This window comes from Danio rerio, chromosome 16 (assembly GCF_049306965.1).
Source record: "Danio rerio strain Tuebingen ecotype United States chromosome 16, GRCz12tu, whole genome shotgun sequence".
Taxonomy (NCBI): Eukaryota; Metazoa; Chordata; class Actinopteri; order Cypriniformes; family Danionidae; genus Danio; species Danio rerio.
In genome coordinates this window covers 18,056,697-18,084,377 of record NC_133191.1, presented here as the reverse complement: position 1 = coordinate 18,084,377, position 27,681 = coordinate 18,056,697, and the positions used below count along the sequence as shown (strand labels likewise).

At 41.8% G+C, this 27,681-nt stretch overlaps 1 protein-coding gene across 2 annotated transcripts in view; it reads right to left on the bottom strand.

The window, feature by feature from the left end:
- Window positions 1-27,681, bottom strand: part of rorc (RAR-related orphan receptor C) — a 187,950-nt gene that overhangs the window by 82,486 nt on the left and 77,783 nt on the right. For both annotated transcript variants that reach the window (XM_001344013.8, XM_073926026.1), the window contains 4 exons: window positions 25,747-25,832; window positions 25,329-25,470; window positions 24,904-25,239; window positions 24,698-24,817 (listed from right to left, as the gene is read on the bottom strand). In XM_001344013.8, the coding sequence (XP_001344049.3) occupies window positions 24,698-24,817; window positions 24,904-25,239; window positions 25,329-25,470; window positions 25,747-25,832 (684 nt within the window). The remainder of the gene's footprint in view (window positions 1-24,697; window positions 24,818-24,903; window positions 25,240-25,328; window positions 25,471-25,746; window positions 25,833-27,681) is intronic.

Genomic DNA, 27,681 nt, shown 5'->3' with positions numbered 1-27,681 from the left:
ATTGACATAGAAAATCTTTGCCCTCCAAATAAATGTAAAATTCCTGTTTAACCTTCCAAAAATCATTGTAACTAGTAAATTGTTTAGGCTGATGTTTCTGCAACCTATGACAGGGATTTGTTCATACTGTACATGCATTTAACCTTCAGCCATGGTGTTGGTTCCATTATTGGACTAATAGATGGCTCCTTACAATATCAAAGAGGGTAGAAAGCGTGGGAGAAAACTCATCCATTATCTCTTCAGCTGCACTGAGGCTGAGGATTGATCTCCTGTGTCTCCGCGGGAGCAAAGAGACTTATGCCTAGTTCAGACTGCGTGATTTTAGCCCCGATTTTGGCTCGCCGACAGGTTTTGAGAAATCGCGACAAATGCCTGAAATCACAGGCAAATCGCTGCTCGTGCACGTGAGTGACAATCACACAGTATGAGCTTTCAAAGACGCGATCTGAGAGAATCGCCGATGAGTTGCCGATGCCTGCGAGATATTTGGCGTGCTAAATATCTGGAGCTGTCGGCGATTCAAATCATGCCGTGTGAATTGAGTTTTGACTGAAAATAACATCAGCCATCGCCTACCGCCAATGAGAGAGCAGCTTTCACTTGTGTGTGCACGTGTGTATACCTGCTGCAGGCAGTTAAAAGTTAAAAGCGCTCATTTTCGGTTTATTTGGACCCACGACATGGAGGAAAAACTAGTGGAGGTTTGACAGGACTCAGGAGCAACTGTGTCTGTTTGACGTTTCATACAGAAAGAAATTAGTTTATTATCAACGTTGAGGAGAAATGGCTAATTCCCTTTAAACCCAGGTGAGCAAACATGTACATGTTCTACCCCATTAAAGGCTTCTTTCTCATTATGTGGTTAATAACAAAAGATATACTACGTGTTTTTGGCTGTGAGACGTAGTTTGGATGAAGTTGTCGGCGATTCTTCCTATAGTAAAGTCATACAATGTGAATGTCCCTGTCACCGATCCATCTTGCAGTGTAAACAAAGCAGCGATGAAACGCTAGCCCAGATAGTCATGCAGTGTGAAAACATCTGTGACATGACTACTTTGAAAATCATGCTGTCTGAACTCTGCATTAGATGCCCTTTGGGCGTGGCTGCAACCCGTACACTGCATTTTAAATCCTTTAATGGGAATAAAGAGCAATGTGGGCAGCACTCGGGGTTAGCAAGGACGTGTCTAACTCTTAAACTCGCTGTGCACAGATGTTGAGAATCCTTGTACAAGATCATAGACTGCACAGACATAGGCGAGAGGTCTCTTTTCCTTTCGCCAAGGTGCTGGAGGTGCTCTTGGTTGCCATGACAGAAAACGCAAACTCTCAAGGAAAAACGAGATCACTAGAATGTGCTTTTTGATACAAGCTGTAACCACTTGGGGAAAAAAAGGGGTGAATACCTGCCTTAATGCGCTGGTTCGCACTGCAGAAAATACAGCAGAAGACAAATACTCACTATGACTATGAAGAATACTTACTATGATCTCCCCAGTAGCCTCATTTGGAGATGTATCTGAAAAATGGCTTGTCTGTGTGAACAATTCTACTTCTGGGCCACTCTACTGCAATCTCATGAGGGAGGATAGCTTCCAAAATAGACTTTCATGGGGAAGAGATCGAGAATGAAGTATTGATCGCAGACTGTGTCTTATTATATGTCAGAGGCAGGTCCTCCATGTCACTGCTGTGATTGGTCTGTCAGCTGACAGACATGGTGTAATTGTTGCTTCAAGATTGTGGTTGTCACCTGTCACTTTTCACTTGACATTTGCATACAGTGGAGAATTGGCCAATCTTTCTGATACTCTTGGCTGCTCTCAATGTTTTTTAGTGCTGCTTTCAATCTGATTATGCAAGGCAAGATCATTTATGTTCAAACTCTATATAAATGAACTGAAACCCTTGTTACGCTGAACTTGCAATGTGCCAATGGAAATGCGCTATTAGGCTGGCTACTGCTACTGGCAACTGAAATTTAGGTTACTACTCTTGGGTCACCGTGTTGAGAAGGCCTGGGTTTTCTGATGAAAGTCTGCTTCAGGATGGAGTAACACGACACATATAATTTCTTATGTCTTTATGATTATTAGTAAAGTTTAATGTTTTAGATTCTAGATTATATGATGACATTAGTGTCACAGCTCTGTACAGTAAAACTGAAATAATTTGTGTGTTTATTGCTTTTTAGTATGCCAAATGATTTGTTTTCTCGAGATATACCAAGCCAGGTCAGAGGTCATGGACACCTGTTGAGTAGAACTGGACTCTTGAATGATTGCAAACAACTGTTTCCTGAGTTTAACTTATTTTATGTGTTAATTATTCTGAAGTAAATTATTTTTTGCAGGCTATACTTTCTTTGTCTTAGCAAGCTGTAAGTTTGGATGTTGACTGTAGTAATTTGGCTGGTTGGCTGCTTTAAAAGCACTGAATATGTAAGGCCTGGTTTTTAAGATGAATTTCTAAATGTAAGGCTGAGATGATTTTTAACTGATGTGTCTGATTTTTTAGAGTATTTTACTGATGCAGATTGGGTTAAAAACCCATGCCTAACTAAGGGTCGTAAAGTTAAGTACAGTTAACTTTTTTGTAGGCCTGATGACAGTCTGGTGAAAGAGGTGGTTCTTTTTTATCAAAATGCCTCAAAAAAGATGGTCATCATAACCAAACTTTCTAATGAACCAAAATATTTCCTAAAGGATTAGAATATAGAACTATAAACAAATACTTTTTAAATTACACATTTTTTACATCATTGAAAAAATAGGAATCTGTTTACGTTGTCAATATATTATAAACTCTAGCCTTTTGTAAGTTATTAGGCAAATAAAAAACTGGACAGCATATTCAACTTTCCTCAGCCAGAATTTGGCAATTTGAATAATAAAAAATTAATTAATTAATTAATTAATAATTCATTCATTCATTCATTCATTTTATTTGTCGGCTTAGTCCCTTTATTAATCCGGGGTTGCCACAGCGGAATGAACCGCTAACTTATCCAGCACGGTTTTACACAGCGGATGCCCTTCCAGCTCTGGGAAAATACTAAAAAATTAAAACATAATAATATTAGTAAAGAGCTTCATAATTTTTCTAGCCTCTCTTGTAAAAAGTACATTTGATTGAAAATTCATGGATAACAAAAACACCCAAATTAGTATTCAAATTAGGCCGTACTCACACTAGGTACAGTTGCCAAAAGCACGCTTGTCCCCCCTCCCGTCTCCCCCGACGGCCAGCACTCACACCACAATCAGGCCTGGGCACGCTTACGTCATCGATGCTGCGCTGTTCAGTGAGAAGCCCTGTCACTCAGCAGCACAATGGAGATTTCTCTAGTTATATCGTTTCAGTCGGTTTGATATGCAGTGACATGCAGTCAAATATTTCGCCAAACAGTCCTTAGGGATGCGGTGACATGCAGTCAGATATTTCGCCGAACAGATCCGCCACTTTTGGCGCTCATAAACAATCATAAAGCCCTCGTGCTGCAGGAATGAGGAGGTTTGCTGAAGGCGCGCAGCTGTCGTGCAGTGAGGGGTTTGCGTATTTAATAAACATAGTGTGAGTAGGCCCTTAATTTTAATATAAGCTGCTTTTGGTGCTTCACACCTTTTTATCTGTCATGTTTTTGTTTTAAGAAAAAGGTTCAAGATTTAGAATTACTTGTAAATGTTTTAAATCGTAAATGTTTTCTCTATTTAAAAACAATACAGTAGTAAAAATTGACTTCACTTACATCTAAATTTATGTTTTCTTGCACAGCTGGATGTTGGACAAATAATTGTTGGAAAAATAATTGTTTGCACTGGCCAAAACTGATTAACTAGTCACAATGATGTGATGGTTAAAAGAGAATTCAGCATGGTCTTAAAGCCTTTTTGATGGGTTATTTTCAAATTCTGGACCTTTGTTATTGAGGGATGGGTCTTTCAAATCACCCGCACCCCCAAGACTACAGGTCTGCTTTGCTATCTGAATGTTAAAGGTAAATATTATTTGACTTGATGGCATTAAAACAGTGACATTGACTAAGTCAATAACCACATTTTCCAGAGAGCACCCTCACCTCAGTACAGAGAAAATAAGTAGAGAATTGAGTTTAAGACTAAGTAATTTGCCATAAAGGCTAATGCAGCAGTGAGTCACTTTATGTATGTGAGGGTTGTCAAGGTCTGAGGAACATAATAGTTTAGATTTTGTGTAGAACAGAGAGATACAGTGCATCCAGAAAGTATTCATCGTGCTTTAGTTTTTTAAACATTTTTTATGTTACAGCCTTATTTCAAAATGAAATAAATGTATTTATTTCCTCAAAATTCCACACACAATACCCAATAATGACAATGTAAATAAAACTTTTTTTAATTGCTGCAAATTTATTACAAATAAAATAACCTGAAAAATCACATGTACATAAGTATTTACAGCCTTTGCTTAATACTATGTTTATGCACCTTTGGCAGCAATTACAGCCTCAAGTCATTTTGAATATGATGCCACAAGCTTGGCACACCTGTCTTTGCGAATTTTTGTCCATTCCTGTTTGCAGTAGATTTTAAGCTGCATCAGGTTGGATGGGAAACGATGGTGTACAGCAGATTTCACCTGTAAGATGGTTATATTTCTCCATAATATCAAATGCTGTAAACTGCAGTGAAATTCTCTAAGGTCAGACCATGAGAAATAACATGCTATAAAACTATAAACTTTTTAATCTTCGGAGAGGATCTCGAGAAAGCCATCTGGACAGTTGACCCATCAACTATCCTCAGACCCTCTTGCCCTCCCCAGTTATACGGCCTGGGTCATTGAAAAGTTACTCAGCAATGACCACATTTCAAGTTTCTATGGTGAAATGATGTCATTCCTTCATTAATTTTCTTGTCGGCTTAGTCCCTTTATTATTCTGGGGTTGCCACAGTGGAATGAACCGCCAACTTACCCAGCATGTTTTTATGCAGCGGATGCCCTTCCAGCCGCAACCCATCTCTAGGAAAAATTTACAAAAACTCATTCACACACTATGGACAATTTAGCCTACCCATTTCACCTGTACCACATGTCTTTGGACTGTGGGGGAAACCGGAGCAAACCCACACAAACGCAGGGAGAACATGCAAACTCCACACAGAAATGCCAACTTACCCGATGATCGAACCAGCGACCCAGTGACCTTCTTGCTGTGAGGCAACAGCACTACCTCCTGCACCACTGCTTCCCCGGTGAAATTATGTGATATGTATAATTGCAGTATTTGTAATTTTAAATTGTCATGCTTGGTATCATTTTAAAGATCTCAGTGCGAGTATAAATGTGATCTCAGTTTTATCTCAATATCATAGAACAAAATAGATGATCTCAGATTTGGGTAAATTTTGTCCTCTCTCATGGGAGAGGATGTCCTGTATAAGATCTTTTGTCAAGTCTTGTCTTCTTTCTCAGATGGTATTTGGCTTCAGGGTAAAACCCCTGGACAAGTCTTTGTGAAGTTTTAATCAATTTGAATTTATGACCTTTTGGGTATTAAAGGAAATTTGGCGAAACACTCAGGGAAGCATCTGTAATCATATGAAACTTCCCGCACAGTCTCTATGTGTCTACATTGCTAGGTATGATGACTCTTTGACAATTGTTTATTTTACAAATTGCCTTAGTGTTTTATGCTGATCATGTTGTGTAATCATTTTGTACTTCTTCTGCATGTTTTGATTGTGATATGTTAATCAATCACTGCCTGGTAAATAAATGTAAAATTATTATTGTTCAACTCTAATATCTCCTGAAATCATTTAAATCTAGTAGATTGTTTAGGCTGATGTTTCCTCAGCCTACGACCAGGATTAGTCATACATTCAGGCTCAATGGATGTAGCATGGGCACAGCATCAGAGACCTGATGATTTGTAACAATCACTGATATAATCTAGGGGCTAAATCAAGCATGGGGAGGCCTATTATTACCTCCCCTATAGCTGTGCCGGCAGCTAGCTCTCTGTAACTCTCACATGGTCGCCCACTGAAGCTAAGCAGGGCTGCGCCCGGTCAGTACCTGGATGGGAGACCACATGGGAAAGCTAGGTTGCTGCCGGAAGTGGTGTTAGTGAGGCCAGCAGGGGGCGCCCAACCTGCGGTCTGTGTGGGTCCTAATTGCCCCAGTATAGTGACGGGGACGCTATACTGCTCAGTGAGTGCCGTCTTTCGGATGAGACGTTAAACCGAGGTCCCGACTATCTGTGGTCGTTAAAAATCCCAGGATGTCCTTCAAAAAGAGTAGGGGTTTAACCCCGGCATCCAGGCCAAATCTGCCCACTGGCCTTTGTCCATCATGGCCTCCTAACCATCCCCATATTCCAATTGGCTTCATCGCTGTCTCCTCTCCACCAATCAGCTGGTGTGTGGTGTGCGGTCTGGTGCAAAATGGCTGCCGTTGTGTCATCCAGGTGGATGCTGCACACTGGTGGTGGATGAGGAGATTCCCCCCATTGTGTGTAAAGCGCTTTGAGTGCCCAGAAAAGTGCTATATAAATGTAAGGAATTATTATTATTATTATTAAAGGAAATTAGCTTATCTGCTAATAATCGGATCTGGCGAGGATGTGTCTGTGAGCAAATGTAATTGGCCAGCATACTGACTCCAAGCGACTTCGGGTAAACGATGAACCAATAATTGGGAATAAGGATTTATTAGGTTAATCAATCTAAATTAGACCTAATCAAAACATATAAGGTGATCAGCCAGAATTAGATGAATCTAAAATTAAATTATTATAAATTTGTAGTCAGATAAGTATAAGGGTCAAAATTGGATTTATAAAACAAAAGTTTAATAATTTTTTAATTATTTGTTTACAACTGCGCGAGAATAGACTGACACACAGAATTCTTCCCCCCACATCCATGGAAACCACCATTCAACATCCAAACCATTGAGTGGGGCTTACACACCAGAGATGTTCAATAGGATTTAGCTCTGGGCTCATTGGAACTTTCAGAGCAGCAGAAACTTTTTTTGCAACCTTCCCCAGCCTTGTGCCTCTAGAACACAGGTGTCAAAGCCAGTTCCTGGAGGGCCGGAGCTCTGCACAGTTTAGTTCCAACCCTAATTAGCACACCTGATCTAACTAATTGAGCCCTTCAGGCTTGTTTGAAACCTACAGGTAAGTGTGTTAAAGCAGGGTTGGAACTAAACTGTGCAGGGCTGCGGCCCTCCAGGAACTGGCTTTAACACCTGTGCTCTAGACAATCCTGTCTCGGAGGTTTACAGACAATTCCTTTGTCTACATGCTTGGTTTGTGCTTTGACATATACTGTCAACCCTGAGACCTTATATAGACAGATGTATGCCTTTTTAAATCATGTACAATTAACTAAATTTATGGCAGGTGAACTCCAATTAAGCTGCTGAAACATCTCAAGAATGATCAATGGAGACATAATGTACCTGACCTTAATTTAGAGCATCATGGCAAAGACTGTGAATACTTATGTACATGTGATTTTTCAGGTTTTTCATTGTCATTATGGGGAATTGGGTGTAGAATTTTGAGGAAATAAATTAATTTAATTAATTTTAGAATAATGCTGTAACATTAAAAAAAAAAGTGAAGCGCTATGAATACTTTCTGGACGCACTGTAAGCCTGATGGTTTAACAGTTGATGTAAGAATTCAGTAAGAAGTATTTGAAATTAGTTATACTGTAGCAGCAAAAAATTATGTTTTAAAAAACAAAAATCCAGTATGAGTTTTGGAATCATTTGGAACCAGTCAAGTCAACTCAAGTTAATATTATTGGGAATACTAATAATGTTTTTTGAAAATGTTACTCCCTTATGTTTTATATTATGTAGGCTGTCTTTTAATGAATATTTGGCAGAGGATATAACCACTTTCAATTTTCTGTAGTGTCTTCACTTTTCTTGACAGAAAGTGAAGTATTAGACTTGGCAAGTATTGGCAAGACAAGGCAAGAAATGTTGCAATGTTAATTTGACAGCTTACAAGACTCAGCACTGATGTGTTTGTGTGCGCGTGCTGTGTAAATAGCCTCGTCATCAGCCCTTGACAAACCCCCAGCTGTGTGTGTGTAATCACTGGCAATCTGGAACAGGTTGGTGTTACTAAATGATCTGACTCAATTATAATTCAATTGAAGTAATAGTTTTTTATTTTAGTATGCAATTTAAACAATAATTTCAATCTAAATTTATATTAGCAACTGTATATTAGCAATCAGCAAGAATTTGCTGATTTTATTATGTAAAATACTTCTGGCCAAAGATAAAATTTTAATTATTGGTGATTTTAATATTCCTTTAGATAATGAAAAATGCTTTACATCTGGCCTTTTTAGACTTACTAGCCTCTGTTGGAGTGAAACAGTATGTCTCAGGGCCTACAAAGCATGACACTGCAACAAAAACGTTCGAGGTTACAAAAGTAACCCTTCGTTCCACGAGGAGGGGAACGGAAGTGCTATTAAGTGGATTTGATCTTTGTGAAAATCCACGAAATGGGAGGATTAGGTTCAGAAGCCGCTTGTCTGAAAGAGTATTGAACGGGCCACTGAATGCAATGAATTGGCAGCGTAAGCTTGCACAGGTGTGCTTCATTGCCAATTATGCCAGCATATAAGCACATCTGGAGCGAGCAAACGCCATCTTTTTAAGCTGAAGAGACTTTCAAACAGCTAAGGGACAGTCATTATGGCGACGGAGTATAGCACTTCCGTTCCCCTCCTCAGGGAACGAAGGGTTACTTCTGTAACCTCGAACGGTTCCCTTCGGTTGGGGAACTTCAGCACTATTAAGTGGATTTGATCTTTGTGAAAATCCATGAAATGGGAGAACTATGGAAAGCGCCATAATGACTGCACCTTACCAACGCCCCCAATGAGGGGATAGTCAAGCAAGCGTGACGCACCCACATCATGGGAGGCGCGGTCCTCCAACGTGTCCCTGGCCCTAATTTATCCTACTTCAACAGAAGTCTTACGGATTGAGATATATTTTTTGGGAAGTCGTGAGCATCTAGATAATTCTAGGAAATACGACAGTATGTTGGGTAGCGTGCAATCCCGTTAGGGAGGACGCTGCGGAGGCCATCCGTTACCCAAGGGGGGATAGATGGCAGAATTGACATATGGACTTGCCCTAAAAAGGGGGAGTACGCATAGCAAAAGAGTGGTTAGCGGAGAGGGAAGACACGGGTCCACCCAGGGCGGAATAAGCATATGGGATCGCCTAGTGGGGATCACGCATAGCAGGCACCTATACCCAAAACGCGGGCTGACCAGCGGGCAGACCTATGACATAGTGGGCCAGCAAGTGACTCCTCCGCTGAGTCAGTGCTGGGGGCCACGGAGGAATCTGCAGGGCTCACCTGACGGGGAACTTTACTGACAGATAAAAAGGCGCACGTACCTCCGTGTTAGGGAGAATGGCGCAGCAAGCATGTTTCAACACCCTACCGAATTGTTTCCTCAATCACCAAGGGTTACCTAATATCCTTGAGAAAACCGGCTCCACTCGCAGATTGTAAAACCTTGCAAATGTGTTGGGTGTAGAGCAGCCCGCAGCTCTACAGATGTCTGTTAGAGAGGCGCCGCGTGCGCGCGCTCGAGAGGATGCGAAGCTCCGAGTGGAGTGCACACGCACTCTTGGGGGACGCGGCCCACCTCGGCTCTGATAAGCGAGAGAATGGCATCCACAATCCAGTGGGAAAACTTATTTCTGTACGGCACTTCCCTGCTGCCGACCGCCATAACAGACGAAGAGCTGCTCAGATGATCTAAACTCTGAGTACGGTCCGGATAATACGCAAAACGCGAACTGGACAATAAAGAAAGGGCTGGGTCTGCCTCCTCCGAGGGCAGCGCTTGCAGGCTCACTACCTAGTATTAAAACGGAATGGTAGAAACCTTGGGCACATATCGTGGACGGGGTCTCAGGACGTGAGAGAAAGCCAGCCCAATTACAGGCACGAGTCACTGACCGAAAAATGCCTCCGGGTCCCCGACCCTCTAATCGATATCAACGCGACCAGCAGAGCTGTCTTCAGGGACAGAAAGATACTGAGTCGTGGATCGAAGGGATCTGACATGGCTCGTGTAGCGAGGGCAAGATCCTAAAAGGGCATGAGAGGGGGCGGGGTGGCCCTTAGCGCCCCTAAGGAACAGAATGATGAGGTTATGCGTTCCCACGGTGCTGCCAGCCACCGCGTCATGAGAGCGAAGATGGCAGCCACGTAACCTTGAGTGTGGAGGGCGTCAGCCTGCTCTCCAGCTTCTCTCGGCGTAAAGAAAGCACAGCGCTGATATGGCAAATTACGGGGGTCTTCTCTGCGAGAGACGCACCATTCAGTGAATAGACTCCACTTCAGAGCATAGGCGCGCTCGGGGAGGGGGCTCTAGCCCGAGTGAAGTTAATAGCCACCGCAATCGGAGGTTACCCAAGTCTTCCTCGCGTCTAAGGACCTCCAAAGATCGGCGAGGGTGCCAGATGGTGCCCTGTCCCTGAGAGAGTAGGTGCTCTCTCGAAGGGAACTGCCAGGGGAGGGCTATCGCGAGGGAGAGCTCTGACATCCAGGTCCGGTTGAGCCAGAGGGGCGCAACCAGCAACCTGTTCCTCGTCCTCTCTGACCTTGCACAGTAACTGCGCGAGCAGGCTCATTGGGGGAAACGCCGCCGTACTGTCCGTCCTGATCAGCACGTGTTGCCGCTCCAGCAACGGAAAAAAACAGTGGAGAGAGAGGAACACTGCCAACAGCTCCAGGCGATATGCCAATGCAACTGGGTACCTTTCCACAGGTCCGCAGCCGCATGCCCGCAACGCACAGCCCCCCAGCCCGTGTTGGAAGCGTCAGACATCCAGGCCTGTAGGAACGAGGGGTCGCTCCAAGGGCTGAGGGTGCGGCGACACAGCGCAGTACCAGAGACTCTGTGTGCGCGCGCGTGCCATGCGCGTCTGGGGACTCGATCGTGAAGCCAGTGCTGAAGTGGTCTCATTTAGAGTAATCCGAGCGGCACGAAGCGGCTGCTGAAGCCATATGCCCCAGGAGCCTCTGAAATAGTTTCAGTGGGACCACTATTTTACTGTCGAGCTCTCTCAGACAGTACAGCATCAGCTGAGCGCGCTCCCTGGAGAGGCGCGCTGCCATGGTGACCGAGTCCAGCTCCAGCCCGAGAGAAGAGATCCTCTCCATGGGTGCGAGTTTGCTCTTTTCTCGGTTGACCTGAAACCCCAACAGGTGGAAGTGCCGGAGCACTTTGTCTCTGTGCATAATCAATTGCTCTGAGAGAGGGCAAAAATCAGCTAGTCAAGAAAATTGAGTATGCAGATGCCCACGAGCCGAAGGGGCGCTAAGGCACTCTCCGTGGGCTTGGTGAGGACCCGCGGAGACAGAGAGAGCCCGAAGGGGAGGGCTTTGTATTGCCAAGCTCGACCTTCAAACGCAAACCGCAGAAACTGACGGTGGCGAGGAAGAGTGGAGACATGGAAATACGCGTCCATCAGGTCTAATGCTGCTGACCAACCCAGAGGACGAACGCACCGGAGGATGGGCTGTAAAACCCGCTCTCCATCTCGGCAGGAGGGAGTGGCTCGATTGCATCCTTCGCCAAGAGGACAGCAATCTCCTCTCGCAAGACAGGGGCGGACAGGGGGCTGACCCTGGTGAATACACACCTGTGACTTGGGGGGCCGTTTCGCAAACTGAATCGCATAGCCGAGTCTGATTGTGCGTATGAGCCACCGCGAGGGGCTGGCCCGCGCTAACCAGGCAGGCAGAGCTCTCGCTAATGGACTCATCGCTACAATCGCTGACGTACCAGCAGTGGGGCAGCGCGGAGTGGGTGTGCTGATCCGGGAAGCGCGCGGGTCCCACGGAAAAGCTGGAGGTGAGATATTTGCTTTTACTCCGCACCCGAGCTCCGGAGGGCAGGCTCGAGGGGTGGTGAGAAAGGAGACCGTCCTCCCAGCGCTCGTGAGCCACTGACGAAACGCACCAAATCTGCAAGCTAAAAAGCATAGCGTCCCAGACTGGCAGATTTCGGGCTGTCACATCTGGGGAAGTGGAAAAGGGCTCTTTCATGATGTTTTCATGGCAGTAAAAAGTGCCGTTGGAAATGGGGCCCCGCCCTCCAGTGAGGAAAGAGCAAGTTCCCTCTTCTCCAGATGGCCTGTCCCAGGGACGCTTCGCGGTCCGTTGCCGGACTTAGCGGCGTTCTGGGCAGGGGGAGCCTGCTTCCGAGGTGCCCGACACGCTCGCTTCGCCAGAGGCGTGTACGGGGGCAGAGCAGCTCTCGTAGGCGGGCGCCTTCGGAGAGGAGCAGGTATGAATGGCACGGAGGGCGGAGCGGGCTACGGACCGCCGATAAGACATCACCCATCAACTGCTCTCTCACCACCTTGAATTCCTAGGTGAATTCACAGACGGTGTCGCCAAACATGGCTTGGGATATGGGGAAGTCAAGAAAGCCGACTTTGTCGACTTCGCGCATATCAGCCAGGGGTGGCGCTCCTGGATCACTAATGTGGACATCGTCCTCCCCAACGCACACGCAGCGGACTCAGTAGTCCGAAGAGCTAAGTTGGCGGCAGTGCGGAGCTCGTAAGCCTGGGTTGGACCCACCCTCGTGCAGCTCGGCCAGCGCCTGCGATTGGTAGCGCTGGTAGGTGGCTATCGCATGCAAGGCGGAAGCAGCCTGGCCCGCAGCTATGTAAGCTCTAGCTCCGAGGGAGGCAGATAACTTACAGGCTTTGGATGGGGGACGAGGCGGACTCCGCCACCCCTCTAGTCAGTCCGGCCGCGGAGCTGGGGGATAAACCATCTCCAACCCACGGCCGAAGCAGCTCGGGAAAGCACGGCTAACATGTCCGTTTCACGATCCGTAGTGACAGGGCTCACCTGCCTGGAGGGGGCGAGCGGGTCTGGATCATCATCGGACAATGAAAGCCCACCCTCCGATGCCGCGGTGGACGTCTCCGGTGTCATCGGGCGTAAGGGCTACCATCTGTTAGAAGGATCGCTTCCCCCGCCCGAAGCTTGGATGGAGTGCTTAGAGGACCGGGAGGTCTGCGGGCCCGTGGGCGACAGATTATCTCTCGCTGAAACCCTCAGATCTGCCCGAGTGCCTGCTGCAGAGCAGGGGACAACTGGGGTGGTTCGCCCTTTTGCAAAGGCTAGCCGCGATCTTTACTGCGCAACAGTCATGGCATCGCAATGACGACATGAACTGCCCGCGAGCAGTGCATTAACATGCTGGACCCCCCAGGCATGCAACGCAGTGAAAAGGACGTGCTGCACGACTGTGTTGCTCTTTCTGTGAAGTTTGCAACTTTATACATACTGCTCTGGAGGACCGGACCCAAAGAACGCCTGGCAAGGGAGAAACCCAGCCAATCTAACTAAACATGCATTTCTCAACAAAACAATAATGACAATATGATTTTTTTTCACATGCAAGATATCAGAGATAAAATAAGCATCATCAAGCTGCCTCCTACATCATTGTCCCAATAATAACACTACAGACCATTATGAAAAAAAAAAATTTAACTTTTTTAGCAGTAGGTGAGGAAGAACTGTCCAAACTGATACATTCGTCCAAATCAACAACATCTATGCTAGATCCTACACCCACCAAATTATTAAAACAATTGTTTTCAGAAGTTTCTGAACCTGTTCTAAACGCTTTGAATTCATCCTTACTCTTAGGATTTGTTCCAAAAACTTTTAAACTAACTGTCATTAATCCCAATTCTACCCCTTAGCTCTTCCTCTTACCCCTACCCCTCGTTTAGCGAGTGCACGCCAAGGGGTAGGGGTGTCCCAATTCTCTTTAGCTTGAAGGCGTAGGGCTAAGAGGAAGAGGTGAATTGCCCTTTGAACGAAGAATTTTCAGGACCACATTTGAAACCAAGGGGTAAGAAAATTTCCTAGAATGCACCTGTCACAAAGGGAGTATTGCTGAACCCGGAAGTAAAGAGATCCACAAATAAGTATTTTTTTTGTCATTATTACGAATTTTTAAGACAAACAAACATATTTTTTAACATATTCATAAATGCGTTTGTTTTACCGTCATGCTTTTTTTTAAAAACGGAAAAATACGCTAAATTTTGCAATCTATAATTCCTATTAATAACTCCTGTACAGCAGTCCCACAACATTCTGACACTCGAATACCCTGTCAATAATGTCTAGTGTCTGTCAATGGGCTTTTTTCAGTGTCTGCTGTAATGTTAATGTTTTTGGTGTTTACATTGATGAATATGGCCAATGTTTAAATACACAGTAAAGTTATGATCCTATTGCCACATTAGATCGTTATGAAGACATAATATATGCTTTCAGAGATTTCCCGAAGATAAAAACCAAAAAATAAAACATCTTGAGTAACTACAGCAGTTGTGATTGTCTGATCTCACATGTAGCAAGAGATCGCGAGGACATATGATGGCGTGTGCAGGTCGTGTAGTGCTGTCCCAATTCTTAGAGGTAAATTTTGAAGCTCTTCCCCTTCACCCCTGGTTGTTAGGGCTGGAAGGGGTAGGGGTAAAAAAATAAAATTTGGATTGGGCCTTAGTCTCAACCACAGCTTGATCCCAAAGAATTTGTAATTTATAGACCCATTTCAAACCAGCCTTTTCTATCAAAGATACTAGAAAAAGTTGTATGTGCTCAACCATGTTCCTTCCTACAGAGAAACAATATGTGGATAAAATATGTAATTAGAGCATTTCATAGCACAGAAACAGCACTCCTAAGATTTACAAATTACCTCCTTCTGTCATCCGATCATGGCACTTCAGTGTTGCAGCTGATACAATTGATCATAATATTTTCCTTGAGCGTCTCCATTAATTCTGGACAAGTGATTATTCCCATAATATCAAAATAAACTGTAGCCGGCAGATCTTTCTCATATCTAGCATCTAAACTCTGGAACAGCCTTTTTAGCACAGTTCGGGAAGCAGACACACTCTGTTAGTTTAAAGCTAGATTAAAGACACCTTTCTTTGGACTAACATACAGATAAAACACAAATGCTTTTAAAATCCAAATCTTCTAAAATATTGTTAGTCTGCATTATTTAGGGCAACCGGAGCCGGGAACACTTCCCAAAAAACATTATAATTTGAAATGGCATCTACGTTTATGTTAGTCTGTTTTTATTATTCCGAGATTTTCATAATCCTAGACCAGGCCGAGATGAGATGAGTTTTCACATTGATCCTGATGGGCCAGCCTGTACACCAGTCAGTGACCTCTCCCTCCTGCAGCTTCTCCAAGATGGATGTCCAGCGTTCCCCAGGCACCAGCGCCTAGACTGCAGCTCTGCACAAGAAGATTGACCAGCGCAGAAATGGTCGTGCCCAAGTGAGCCTGGTTTCACTCAAGTTTTTTTTCTTCACTTTTGTCAATTGGCGTAGTATGTTCCTTGTCACTGTCGCTACTGGCTTGCATAGTTTGGGACTTGTGGAGCTGTGCATCCATGGATATGGTCTTCAGTTTTTGGACTTTCAGCAGTGAAAATTAAAACACACTGAACGGACCCCAGCCCGGCTCCTTGCTCTGCCAACCCCAGCCCGGCTCCTTCCAGCCCCGCCGGCTCGAGTCCAGCTGCCTCCAGCTCCGCCGGCTCCAGTCCACTTGCCTCCAGCCCCGCCGGCTCTTGTCAAGCTGCCTCCAGCTCCAGTTGCCTCTCATCCAGCCAGCTCCCCATAGACCTCCTGCCTTGTCTTTTCTGCTGGATTGTCCCTGGGTCATCCCTCCCGCACCCTGGTTTCCTGCTGGGGCCCCTGACCTGCTGAACCCACCCTGGAGGTTCCCTCTCGATCCTCCCTGGTCTAAACCTCCCATCCCTCCCCTTGCTCCTCCTCTGCTCCAACCCCCCCAGCACCCCTCCACCCTCCCACCGGGACACATTTGGGAGCGTCTGGAATCCACTCCTTAAGAGGGGGGTAATGTCATGACTGTCTTGGACCACAAGATGGCACTGTAGTTCACCAGCGAACTTATGTGGTAAACTACAGTTGTTAAGAACTACACATCCATACATTCCCTCGTGCACACATGCCGCTTCCATTTATACTGATTGCAATAAACAACTGTCTCCATTTCTGTTTGATTTCCTGGACTATTTATACACCCTGCACCCGTTTGTTTGTTTGTTCGTTTGTCTATCTGGTCTAGTAAGTCTTGTAAATTCTGCTATAGTTCCTTGTTTTGTTTGTTTGTTGTTATTTTGTTACTTTGATTTTTGGATGTCTTGTTTTTTTGTTTACTGCACGATTTTATTTAAAACTGCACTTGGATCCAACACCCTTTTTGTCTCTGTCCCTTAACAAACCGTGACAGGACTGCTGATGCTTATGACTGCATTAACACTACATTAATAAATGTTTGTTAGCAGTTTATAAATACAACTAAAAATGTTGTGTTATTGACTTAAACGCACATGTATAATGTGCTTAATGATTGTGTTTTCATACTTTGTTAATGATTCATTTTTCGTTTCACATTCTAACTTCATTATATACAAACGTTGTGTATAATGAACAATATACAAATATTGTGTTTTTTTAAAGATCATTTGGACTGCATAAGTAAATGATTAATAAACTATTCAAATTAGCATTTATATATCTTATGTAGTGGTATTTGGATTTATCAAATATTACATTCAATATTTAGGTATTAATATTAATATTGATATTTAAGCCTCATGTGGGTGCACCAATTGATGTAGAAATAACAGATGAATAACTCCTTTTAAATGGGGCACCAGACAGCTTTCCACTGTCAAAATAATTAACAATGAAATATTGTTAATTAAAATATACAAATGAGGAGTTTATTATCTGGCCAAATTTAAAGTATAATGAGATTGTTTGACTTGTAGAGCCTTTTTTCTGTATTATCAACACAAGGAAGACACAACTGTAATGAATGTGTATGTATTAACAAAATAGTAATCAAGGGTAACTACAATTACTAAATGTAAAATAAATTAAGTGCATAGGCGAGTTATGAAGGTGATTGTCAAGGTAAGGTAAACCTTATTCTACAATAACAAAGAACTGAGGAAGTTTTTGTTATTAATGAATATCAGTTATAAACATCTAATTATTAGAATATTTTATACTGAAACACACTATGCCAAGGTCTAATTTAGAGGGTTGGAAAGTGTAATAAATACGTTTATGCCTTTGATGCAGTGGTTGGAAGAAGTTGGATCTTCTTGCAGATCTTGAAGCATGAAACGAGCAGACTTGGCTCTCTTGAGCTTTGAGAAGAAGAAATCTGTAGATTCTTTAATACGCAGAAATTTCTGGATGTGGTGGTTCGATGTCGGGGACACTCCGACGTCTTTATCCTTGAATGTAGAAATCTTTATATTCTGGAACATGCAGAAATTGGAGATTTCTGGAGGTGGTGGTTTGATGTCTGGGACACGCTGGCGTCTTTTTCCTTGAGTGTAGAAATCTGTATATATTCTGGAACACGCAGAAATTTGAGATTTCTGGAAGTGGTAGTTGATGTCAGGGACAAGCTGACGTCTTTATCCTTGAGCATAGAACTCTGTATATTCTGGAACACGCAGAAATTGAGATTTCTGGAGTTGGTGGTACGATGTCGGGTACACGCCGATGTCTTTTTTCTTGAGCGTAGAAATCTGTATATTCTGGAACATGCAGAAATTGAGATTTCTGGAGTTGGTGGTTCGATGTCGGGTACACGCCGATGTCTTTATTCTTGAGTATAGAAATCTGTATATTCTGGAACACGCAGAAATTGAGATTTCTGGAGGTGGTGGATCTAAGTCGGGGACACGTTGACGTCTTTTCCTTGAAGGTAGAGTTCCTGGAAATCTGGGACACGCAGATTTCTGGAGGTGGTGGTCTTGAAGCTATGGTTTCAGATGCCTTGGAAAAATCACTGTGAATCCAATAACCAAATCCTTGCTGAAACACACAGCAAAAGTTCCGATACCACCACTTGTTGTTACTACCACGCTTCTGCACCACTCTTGCTCTGAACTGAACCACCCTTCTGAACAGAACCCCCTTTAAAACAGAACCCCATTCTTTGTTTGAGAGAATGTCTTTAATACATTCTCTGAAAGGTTTGATTGAAAGGATGCCACCTTTCAAATCCAGCATTGTGATTGGATGATCCTGTGAGTTGGTCACTGGGAGGTGTCATCCATAATGTGGTCTGCATTTGCATAGTCATAGTCCACTGGTTAACTATTATAATATTTAAAAGTCTTAAATATTTTTCTATGCATAATTAAAACAAAAACCACATCTAATTTACCCAAGGCATTATTTGCAAGTCTAAACATCACTATGTAATGTTGATCTTTACCCAAGCATTCATATATAAACCTTAATAAGCAAAGTTTTATACAGTGAAGTATTTCAAGCAGTGCATGATCATTTGAATCTACAGGTATATGAAGTGAAATATTCCATTTGTGCCTCTTGTGTGAAATGTAAGTTTTCTGATCCATGTGTATATCTGTGTCGTGAGACAATGTCGAATGTTGATTGGATCAAGAAGCTGTTTTGCAAGTTCTGGGCTCTTAACACCTTTGTCTTTTAGGCCGTACTCACACTAGGTACAGTTGCCTCGAATCGGGCCAAAGCACGCTTGTCCCCCCTCCCGTCTCCCCCGACGGCCTGCGCTCACACCATATCGGGCCTCAGCATGCTTACGTCATCGCTGCTGCGCTGTTCAGAAGCGCTCTCTATGGCAAGCCTTTTTAGCATTTAAATCTTTGTTCTGACTCCATAAATATATTTAGAGATATCTCTTATTATATTTTGACTAGTCATAATTATAATTCGACTAGTCAGAATGACAATTAGAGATATCTGCAATTGCAATTGTACTAGTACGAAATCAGATTGGAGATATCTGATAATATATTATGACTAGTCATATTCCTCCATTGACTTCCATTGAAAAATATTTGCAGATATCTCTAACTGAGTTTTGACTAGTCACAATTGTAATTAGAGATATCTCTAACTGAGTTTTACTAGTCATACATTTGGAGATGTCTTTAATTCGTAATATTTAGAGATATTTACAAATATATTTGAAGATATCTCTAATTAATTTACTAATAGTCGAATTACAGTTGTAGATATCTTGAATTGGATTTTTGACGAGTCAAAACTCAGAGATATCTGCAAATATTTTTCAATGGAAGTCAATGGAGGAATATGACTAGTCATAATATATTTGCAGATATCTCCAATCTGATTTTGTACTAGTACAATTGTAATTGCAGATATCTCTAATTGTCATTCTGACAAGTCGAATTATAATAATGACTTGTCAAAATATATAATTATATCTCTAAATATATTTATGGATAGTCAGAACAAGGTTTAAATGTTAAAACGGCTTGCCATACGCTCTCTCACTCAGCAGCACAGTGGAGAGTTCTCTAGTTATATCGTTTCAGTCGTTTGTTATGCAGTGACATGCAGTCAAATATTTCGCCAAACAGTCCTTAGGGATGCAGGGACACGCAGTCAGATATTTTACCGAACAGATCCGCCACTTTTGGCGCTCATAAACAATCAAAGCTCTCGTGCTGCAGGAATGAGGAGATCTGCTGAAGGCGCGCAGCTGGCGTGCTGTGAGGAGTTTGCGTCTTTAATAAACTACGGCAGTTTGCGATCACTGAACAGTAAGAATGATTAATAAATCCATATCAAACAGTCCCTTAAAAGTCACGTCTCGCTTTCGGTTTCGGGCTTTGGCGCGTTTCGCGCTCACACACAAGCGTACCGTGCCAAAGCCCAAGTGTACCGCGCTCAGGCACACCTCTTCCAACCGGGCCAGGGCCGGCCAAGTGAACCGTGCTTGAGTCCGATTCAGCGCACTCACACTTCTCAAACGATCCGGGAAACGGGCCTGGGCACGGTACGGATGGCATAGTGTGAGTAGGCCCTTAGATAAACAAAAGACAGATAGTCACTATTTCAATTGCCACTTTCTGATGAGCTTTCTGATTATGTTGGAAATTAATTTCTACAAGTTAATTTCCACAACTTCCTGGCTTTACCACTGATCACTACACTTATTATATTCCCGCATAAAATAATATTTACCTTGTATGTTAATAAATGTTTTATTAAGTCAACTTCATTCAGTTTTATGATCTAATAATTTTTTTTTTAATTGCGTTTTCCATACGGTTCTAACTTAGGGTTTCTGATTTGGGGTTGTATTCAAAACCTAGAAAGGTACCAAGAACATTATCAAAACAGTCCATGGATCGTCATTTAGAATGCACATTCTTGAAAGCACTAAATGTGGTGGTATGCAGAAATACATTAAAATGTATTTTAAAATTCAAAATTAACTTTGACTTGTAGTTTATTATAGACAATACAACAGCACATTATTTAATGTGTTCCTCATGATTATAGTTTTTTTAAACAAACACGTATTCCAATTTTGGTTCTTGCAACAAATTAAAAAAAATAGTTGGAACAGTAAAGCATTTACAGTAGAGCATTTACTCTGTAATGTTGCCATTTCAACACTTAAAATATGTTTAGGAATGAAAACAGTACATAGTCTTTGTTGTTGCATTTTGCGCTTTAAAATGCACCACACTTTCTCTGTTGGAGACAGGTTGAGACTGCAAGCAGGCCAGTCAAGTACCTGTATCCTCTTCCTTCGCAGCTAGGATTTTGTATTGTGTGCAGAATATGGTTTTGTATTGTTTTATTGAAATATAAATAGGTGCTCCAAAATCTCTATGTATTTTTTTTCACATTTATGGTGCCATCAATAAGTGCAACTATGCCCTTCCAGCTGCAACCCACCTCCAGGAAACATCCATACACACTTATTCACACTCATACACTATGGACAAATTAGCTTACCCAACTCACTTGTACCGCATGTCTTTGGTGGGGGAAACCGGAGCACCCGGTGGAAACCCACGCAAACACAGGGAGAACATGCAAACTCCACACAGAAATGCCAACTGAAATGCCAATTGAGCCGAAGCTCGGACCAGTGACCTTCTTGCTGTGAGGCGACAGCACTACCTACTGCGCCACCTGCTGCTTTTGTACCAAATCATAATTACAATCACCCTTGTAGTGATCAGCGGTAAAGCCAGAAACTTGTGAAAATTAATTTCCAATATAAGCAAATGCTGCAGAGTTAACACTAAACCCTTTTCTTAAGCTCATCAGAAAGTGGCAATTGAGACAGTGACCATCTGTCTTTTGTTTATCTAAAAGACAAAGGTGTTAAGAGCCCAGAACTTGCTTCTTGATCCAATCAACTTTTGACATCGTCTCAAACTCAGAGATACACATGGATCAGTAAACTTGCATTTCACAAAAGAGACACAAATGGAAAATTTCACTTCATATACCTGTATATTCAAATGATCATGTATATATTTAATATGCACTGCTTGAAATACTTCACTGTATGAAACTTTGCTTATTAAGGTTTATATATGAATGCTTGGGTAAAGATCAACAATACATAGTGATGTTTAGACTCTATATATTGCAAATAATGCCTTGGGTTATTTAGATGTGGTTTGGAAAGTGAATTATGTATAGGAAAATATTCAAGACTCTTAAATATTATAGTAGTTAAGCGGTGGACTATGACTATGCAAATGCAGGCCACATTATGGATGACACCTCCCAGTGACCAACTCACAGGATCATCCAATTACAATGCTGGATTTGAAAGGTGACATCCTTCAATCACGCCTTCCAGAGAAAGTATTAAAGACATTCTCTAAAACAATGTGGGTCCTAAAGCGTCTGTTAAGGGTGGGTCCAAAAGAGTGTGTGCAGAAGAGTGTGCCTGTTAAGAAGTGTGGTAAAAAGTTTGTGTCCTAAAAGGTGGTCGAAGAGTGGTCAAAGTGCGGCTCATGGTGGTTTGCGGGGTTTTGTTCTAGACATCAGAACTTTTGCTGCGTGTTCCAGCAAGGATTTGGTAATTGGATTCACAGTGCTTTTTCCAAGGCGTCTGATACCATCGCATCAAGACCACCACCTCCAAAGATCTGCGTGTCCCAGATTTCCAGGAACTCTACCTTCAAAGAAAAGGCATCGGCGTGTTCCCGACATCGAACCACCACCTCCAGAAATCTCCAATTTCTGCATGTTCCAGAAGATACAGATTTCTACGGTCAAGGATAAAGACGTCAGCGTGTCCCCGACATCAGACCACCACCTCCAGAAATCTCCTATTTTTGCGTGTTCCAGAAGATACAGATTTCTTCCACTTAAAGCTCAAGAGAGCCAAGTCTGCTCGTTTCATGCTTCAAGATCTGCAGGAAGATCCAATTTCTTCCATCCACTGCATCAAAGGCAGAAACGTAAATATTCCACTTTCCAACCCTTTAAATTAGACCTTGGCATAGTGTGTTTCAGCATAAAATATTCTAATTAATTAGATGTTTATAACTGATATTCTTTAATAACAAAAACTTCCTCAGTTCTTTGTTATTGTAAAATAAGGTTTACCTTACATTACTTAATCACCTTCATCACTCGCCTATGCACTTCATTTATTGTACATTTAGTAATTGTAGTTACCCTTGATTACTATTTTGTTAATAAATACACCTTTATTACAATTGGGTCTTCCTTGTGTTGATAATACAGAAAAAGGCTCTACAAGTCAAACAATCTCATTATCCTTCAGATTTGGCCAGATAATAAACTCCTCATTTGTATAATTTAATTAACAATATTTGATTGTTATTTATTTTGACAGTATAAAGCTGTCTGGTGCCCTGTTTAAAATGAGTTATTTATCTGTTATTTCTACATTAATTGGTGCCCCCATGTGAGGATAAAATATCATTATTAATATCAATACCTAAATATTGATTTTAATATTTAATAAATCCAATTATCACTACACCCTGTTGACATCACCTGTTTCAAATCACATCATTATTTACCCATTGGAATTTGTTGCCGGTCTGAATGACAGGAAAAGATGTGTATTTAAAAATTAAATAAAGTTGATGAGACAAAACATGAAACATTTTGTATTCATATAGCCTGCAAAGTCAAAGTAAATTTGGAATCACTACTTTCTTTTTTTTTTTTTGCTTGCATTTTAAATACTGTCCAAACTTTTTTTGATTTCATGCCCCTTGCTGTCTAGAGGGACAGACAGCTCTTGGATTTTATCCAAAATATATTAATTTGTGTTCCACGGATACATTAATGAGTCCATATTATGGGTTTTTGAAAATGACCTTTCTTGTAGTGTGTAACACAGCTCTAATTGAAGTGAAATATCCAGCTAAGGCTTAAATCTGTAAGTGTACAGTGTTTAAAACTGGTGATTCATCTATAAAAGAGCCGACTCATAGTGCTTCAAACGAGTTGTGTTGATAACTAGTCATTAGGTGTTTTGCGATGACATGGCTACAAAACACAAGCCCCGCCCAGTAGTTGCATGCACAAAGCCGGGAGATTTAAAAATCTCTGGCCCTGCCCAGTAACACAGAAAAAAAAGGCTAGACACACACAGATGCCGGTTGAATAAAGTTACGCTGATGAAACTGTGAAGTGTCAGTGGTTGACATTTATTTTTGCTAAAATAATAAAATTGGTGCAGTTCAAATGCTTCTGGACACTACAAGATTACAAGGGAGAATTCATACAATACTAATGTAAGGGACTACATCAGAACCTGGTTCAGTGCATTATAGATTAGTTTCTTCAATTTCACAAGTGTAAGTAAGTGCTATTAAAATTGTTGCCTCATTTACTCTAGCTTGCAAATTATGTATCTAATTGTGTTTTGTTACTTGTAACTGTGTGTACTGTATTAGGTTAACGCTTTATATTCTAATATCACGTGTAAAGCCAGATTGAAAACGCGACGTGAGTCGCTTTGTTTACACATTTAATGTTAAATGCGCTTGTGAGCTTGCGTTCCACTGCTGTTTGTCGTGGCTATGGCCATCGTCAGCTAGGGGCTAGGAGATTCGTGTAGATCTCCCGAGTTCTTCTTTTAAGGAGGGTAGTGTAGTGTAGTGTGTGTGTGTGTGTGTGTGTGTGTGTGTGTGTGTGTTTGTGTGAAGAAATAGCAGGTAGAGTGTGAAGGCTGGAAGACTTGTGTTGATCTCCTCCCCAGTTATTGGAGTTTTCAATAAAATAGTTAGTCGTCTGTATTTTCAAGTCTATCGTCTGTATTTGCATTGACCCACTGGCAGCCAAAATCCATGCCTTACACTATGAAGCGTGTATGCACTGTGACTACTTTTATATTACTTTTTATATTGTTATATTGTAGCTGCTGGGCATTTTACTTTGTCTCGTGCTGAAGACTGTCAGTGTCAACCAATCGCAGCAGGCTGTCATTGGTCCAATCAGCACAGATTAGCTTCGCGCTAAGGAGGGGTTTAGGAACAAATGAATCGCTGAATGATTCATATGGGAGTCGCTGGGATAATTAGGTAAAAATGAATGCATACTATAAGACTCTGAAAGTGTTTTTTGACCTTGCATGCATATTAGACTGTTGCCTTACGACCAAAATATGACCCTATTTCATGTATAATAGGGGCTCTTTAAGATATGGGCTTCAAACAGCATGGGTAATTAAAGAAAAAAAAAAGTGTTTCGGGGTAAACTAACTTCTTCTCACCTGTTTGTAGAGAGGTTGGATAGGAAAAGAATGAGCTCTCAGGATCAAAAGGATGAAACCCCATTTCACTCCCAGTCATGTTCAGAATAGACTCAGGTGTAGATCTTGTGGACTCAAATCCTGAAAGAAAAAAATGTTTAAAAAATCTCAATAAATGTGTATATATTACTTTAGAGGGAAGTACAATCAATTAGACATATTCTCACCTCTCCCAGCTGACAAGCTGTTGTTCTCACCTCTCCTGAGGGGGACTCTATAGGCCAAACCCTGAGTCTGGGCCTCAACTATGTGACAGTCCAGGTATGGAATTACTTCTGCTGGGCAGCCTGCAAGTTCTGGCTCTACAGAAAAAGGGTAGGCTGCCGGTAGAGGTGGGATGAGATGTGATGGCTGTTCTCTGGTATCTTTGCTGGATCGGTAGGCTTGGAGAGGTTGGGGCTCCTGGACTGAGTTGGCTTGAAGACGCTGATGCTGGCGATGTCTCTCAACTTCTGCAAATAGTGAATCTCTCTGACGCTTGGACATTCGCCCAAACTTCACCGCTAATAGAGACAAGAAAACGAGTACAAAATGATTATCAAAATTTTGTTTCTGTGTCATTCAAGAATAGTATCCAATCATCCTTTCTAACCATCTCGGCTCATTCCTTGAGCGACACATTTTTTTAGACGGCAGCTCTGGCAACGATTACGGCTGGCACGGTCAATGGGGCAATTGCTTTGTCTGGAGCATGAGTACTGCACGCTAGAGGACTGACTTCTGCGAAAGAAACCCTGTCACGGTTGTGGAAAAAAAAAAACAATTATCAGGGCAGATTTTTGGTAACATAACATCCAGTCTAAAGAAATTTCAATGTTCTTTAAGCACTGCTCACACAAAAGTCATTAGCATACCAAGCAGCTTTCTTTTAAAATGTGCATTATCAACTTGAAACAAAATTTACTTTTCACTGAAAATTTCTAATAACACAGATTCTATCTGAAATAACTTTAAACATACCCAAAACATATAGCAAACAGAGTGTTATGCACATTAGTGATTTTTCTTACTTTGCAGCCTTCACAAGTGATGACTCCATAATGAACCCCTGATGACTTGTCTCCACAGATCTTACATGGGATCACCTCAATCTGAGCTATAGACACAAGCAAAAAAACACAGAATGATCCTGTGCATTAATAAAAATGTGTGGAGACATCACAGAATAAAAGGTTTGAATAATTCCTCATATTATATTTCAATAATTCAACGATTATTTAGACTATAATAGCAGATGGCAGCACAGCTCAGGAAAAATAGACTAAAGCAGGGCTTCTCAAAGTCCAGACTCCGGTTCAGATCTGGAGAGAACAACCCCCCCAACTTATTGTGTTAGTAAATCCGAAAAGATTAATACGCAGCCAGGGAAACAATTCAAAATAACAAACATAGCAGTCTGATTGTAATTTGCCATAATGATTCATGCGTTAAGAATGTGGGAATATACATTTATATTCCAAAGTTATGCAAAGTGTCAGTTTCACAGCACGCCTGTGTAACTTGTTTTCTCTTTTCGGTCAACTGGTTAGAAGGTTTTTGTCTCCAGAACATCATTTTGCACACGGTTTTAATGAGATCAGGCCTGAAAAAGGCAGTTTACCCTGCCGACCACAACACTTAATTTGCATCTTACCCCACGTACATGAATCACGTTCTGTAAAAAAAAGTATAAATGCACAGCCACGCACGTTGTATGCATCACGCCGTTCAATTGACACAGAAGTTTAAACTAGGCCTTACGAGGAGAGGGGACCAGGCTCATTGTTCACATTAACCTAAGACTAAGATTCTTCTTCCGTTTTATCTCATTGTTTTATGACTGATATGAGCATATTTATAAAAGCTCAAATGAGATTGTTGTACGTTTGACTCAAATGATATTATAATTGCTGTTTAAATGTGTCATTTTTTTAAATAAAATATATTTTCCATGCATACATCCACTTTAAAAAGTTATTTTATCAAAGATTTGTGGTTTTATTAAGTTTTATGGTGATTGAGCTGTATATACTAAAAGCAGTGCAAATTAAATTGTTGTAAATATGACCGAATAGTAAACTTAAAAAAATTATTTTTAATGTGTTAAAATTAGATTTTTTTTCTATCAGACAATATCTTTCTGTTCTCCACTGTAAAAATGATTACATTATTATTATTATTATTATTATTATATGTTATAAGGGATTATGTTATTGTTTTATGATGATTGATAAGTAAATATAAATAGCAGTGCAAATTAATTTGACTTGTAAATTTGACTTAAATTTGACTTCCTGCTTCCTGCTTTGCTACTGTTCGGACGTCTTTGCCTACTGCTCCGCTCCTTGCACTCCTGCTTTTATATATTTTACTCTAATTTTAACTTGAGCCTATCAGCACAGTGCTCAAACGACACAGCTTGAAGATCAACATCGAATCTACAAACATTTTGGAATACAACTTTACCAACAAAAGAGGAATTATCGTCTAAACAATCCTCCCGCTACCAGCTGCTTTCATTCCTGAGACGGGAAAACATGGCTGTGAAAATGGCTCTGGATCATATTGATTTGGAATCTCCCTGCTGCACCAACTGCCACAAACTTTTACAAAAGATTGCAGTTCTTGAAACAAAGTTACTTGCGATCCGACCAGAACTGTCGAATTACACAGGACTGGTTTATCGTGGAGCCTCACAGCATTCAGCCGGTAAGCCCTATAAATCTACTCCAGCTACTGTTTTGAGAACAGAAAAACAGATTGAAACTGTTGAAAATCAGCGTGAACTATGGCATAAACAAGGTGTGAGACCAAAGGGTACTCGTGGGGTCAGATCACGAAGGTCATACGCTGCTGCATTAGCGTTCTCTACCCCAAATACAGCTCTGACTCAAATACAGCTTCAGAACAGATATGAAGTTTTGAGTAATATGGGTGAAGAATCCCCAAATGCAGTTAGACAGAGA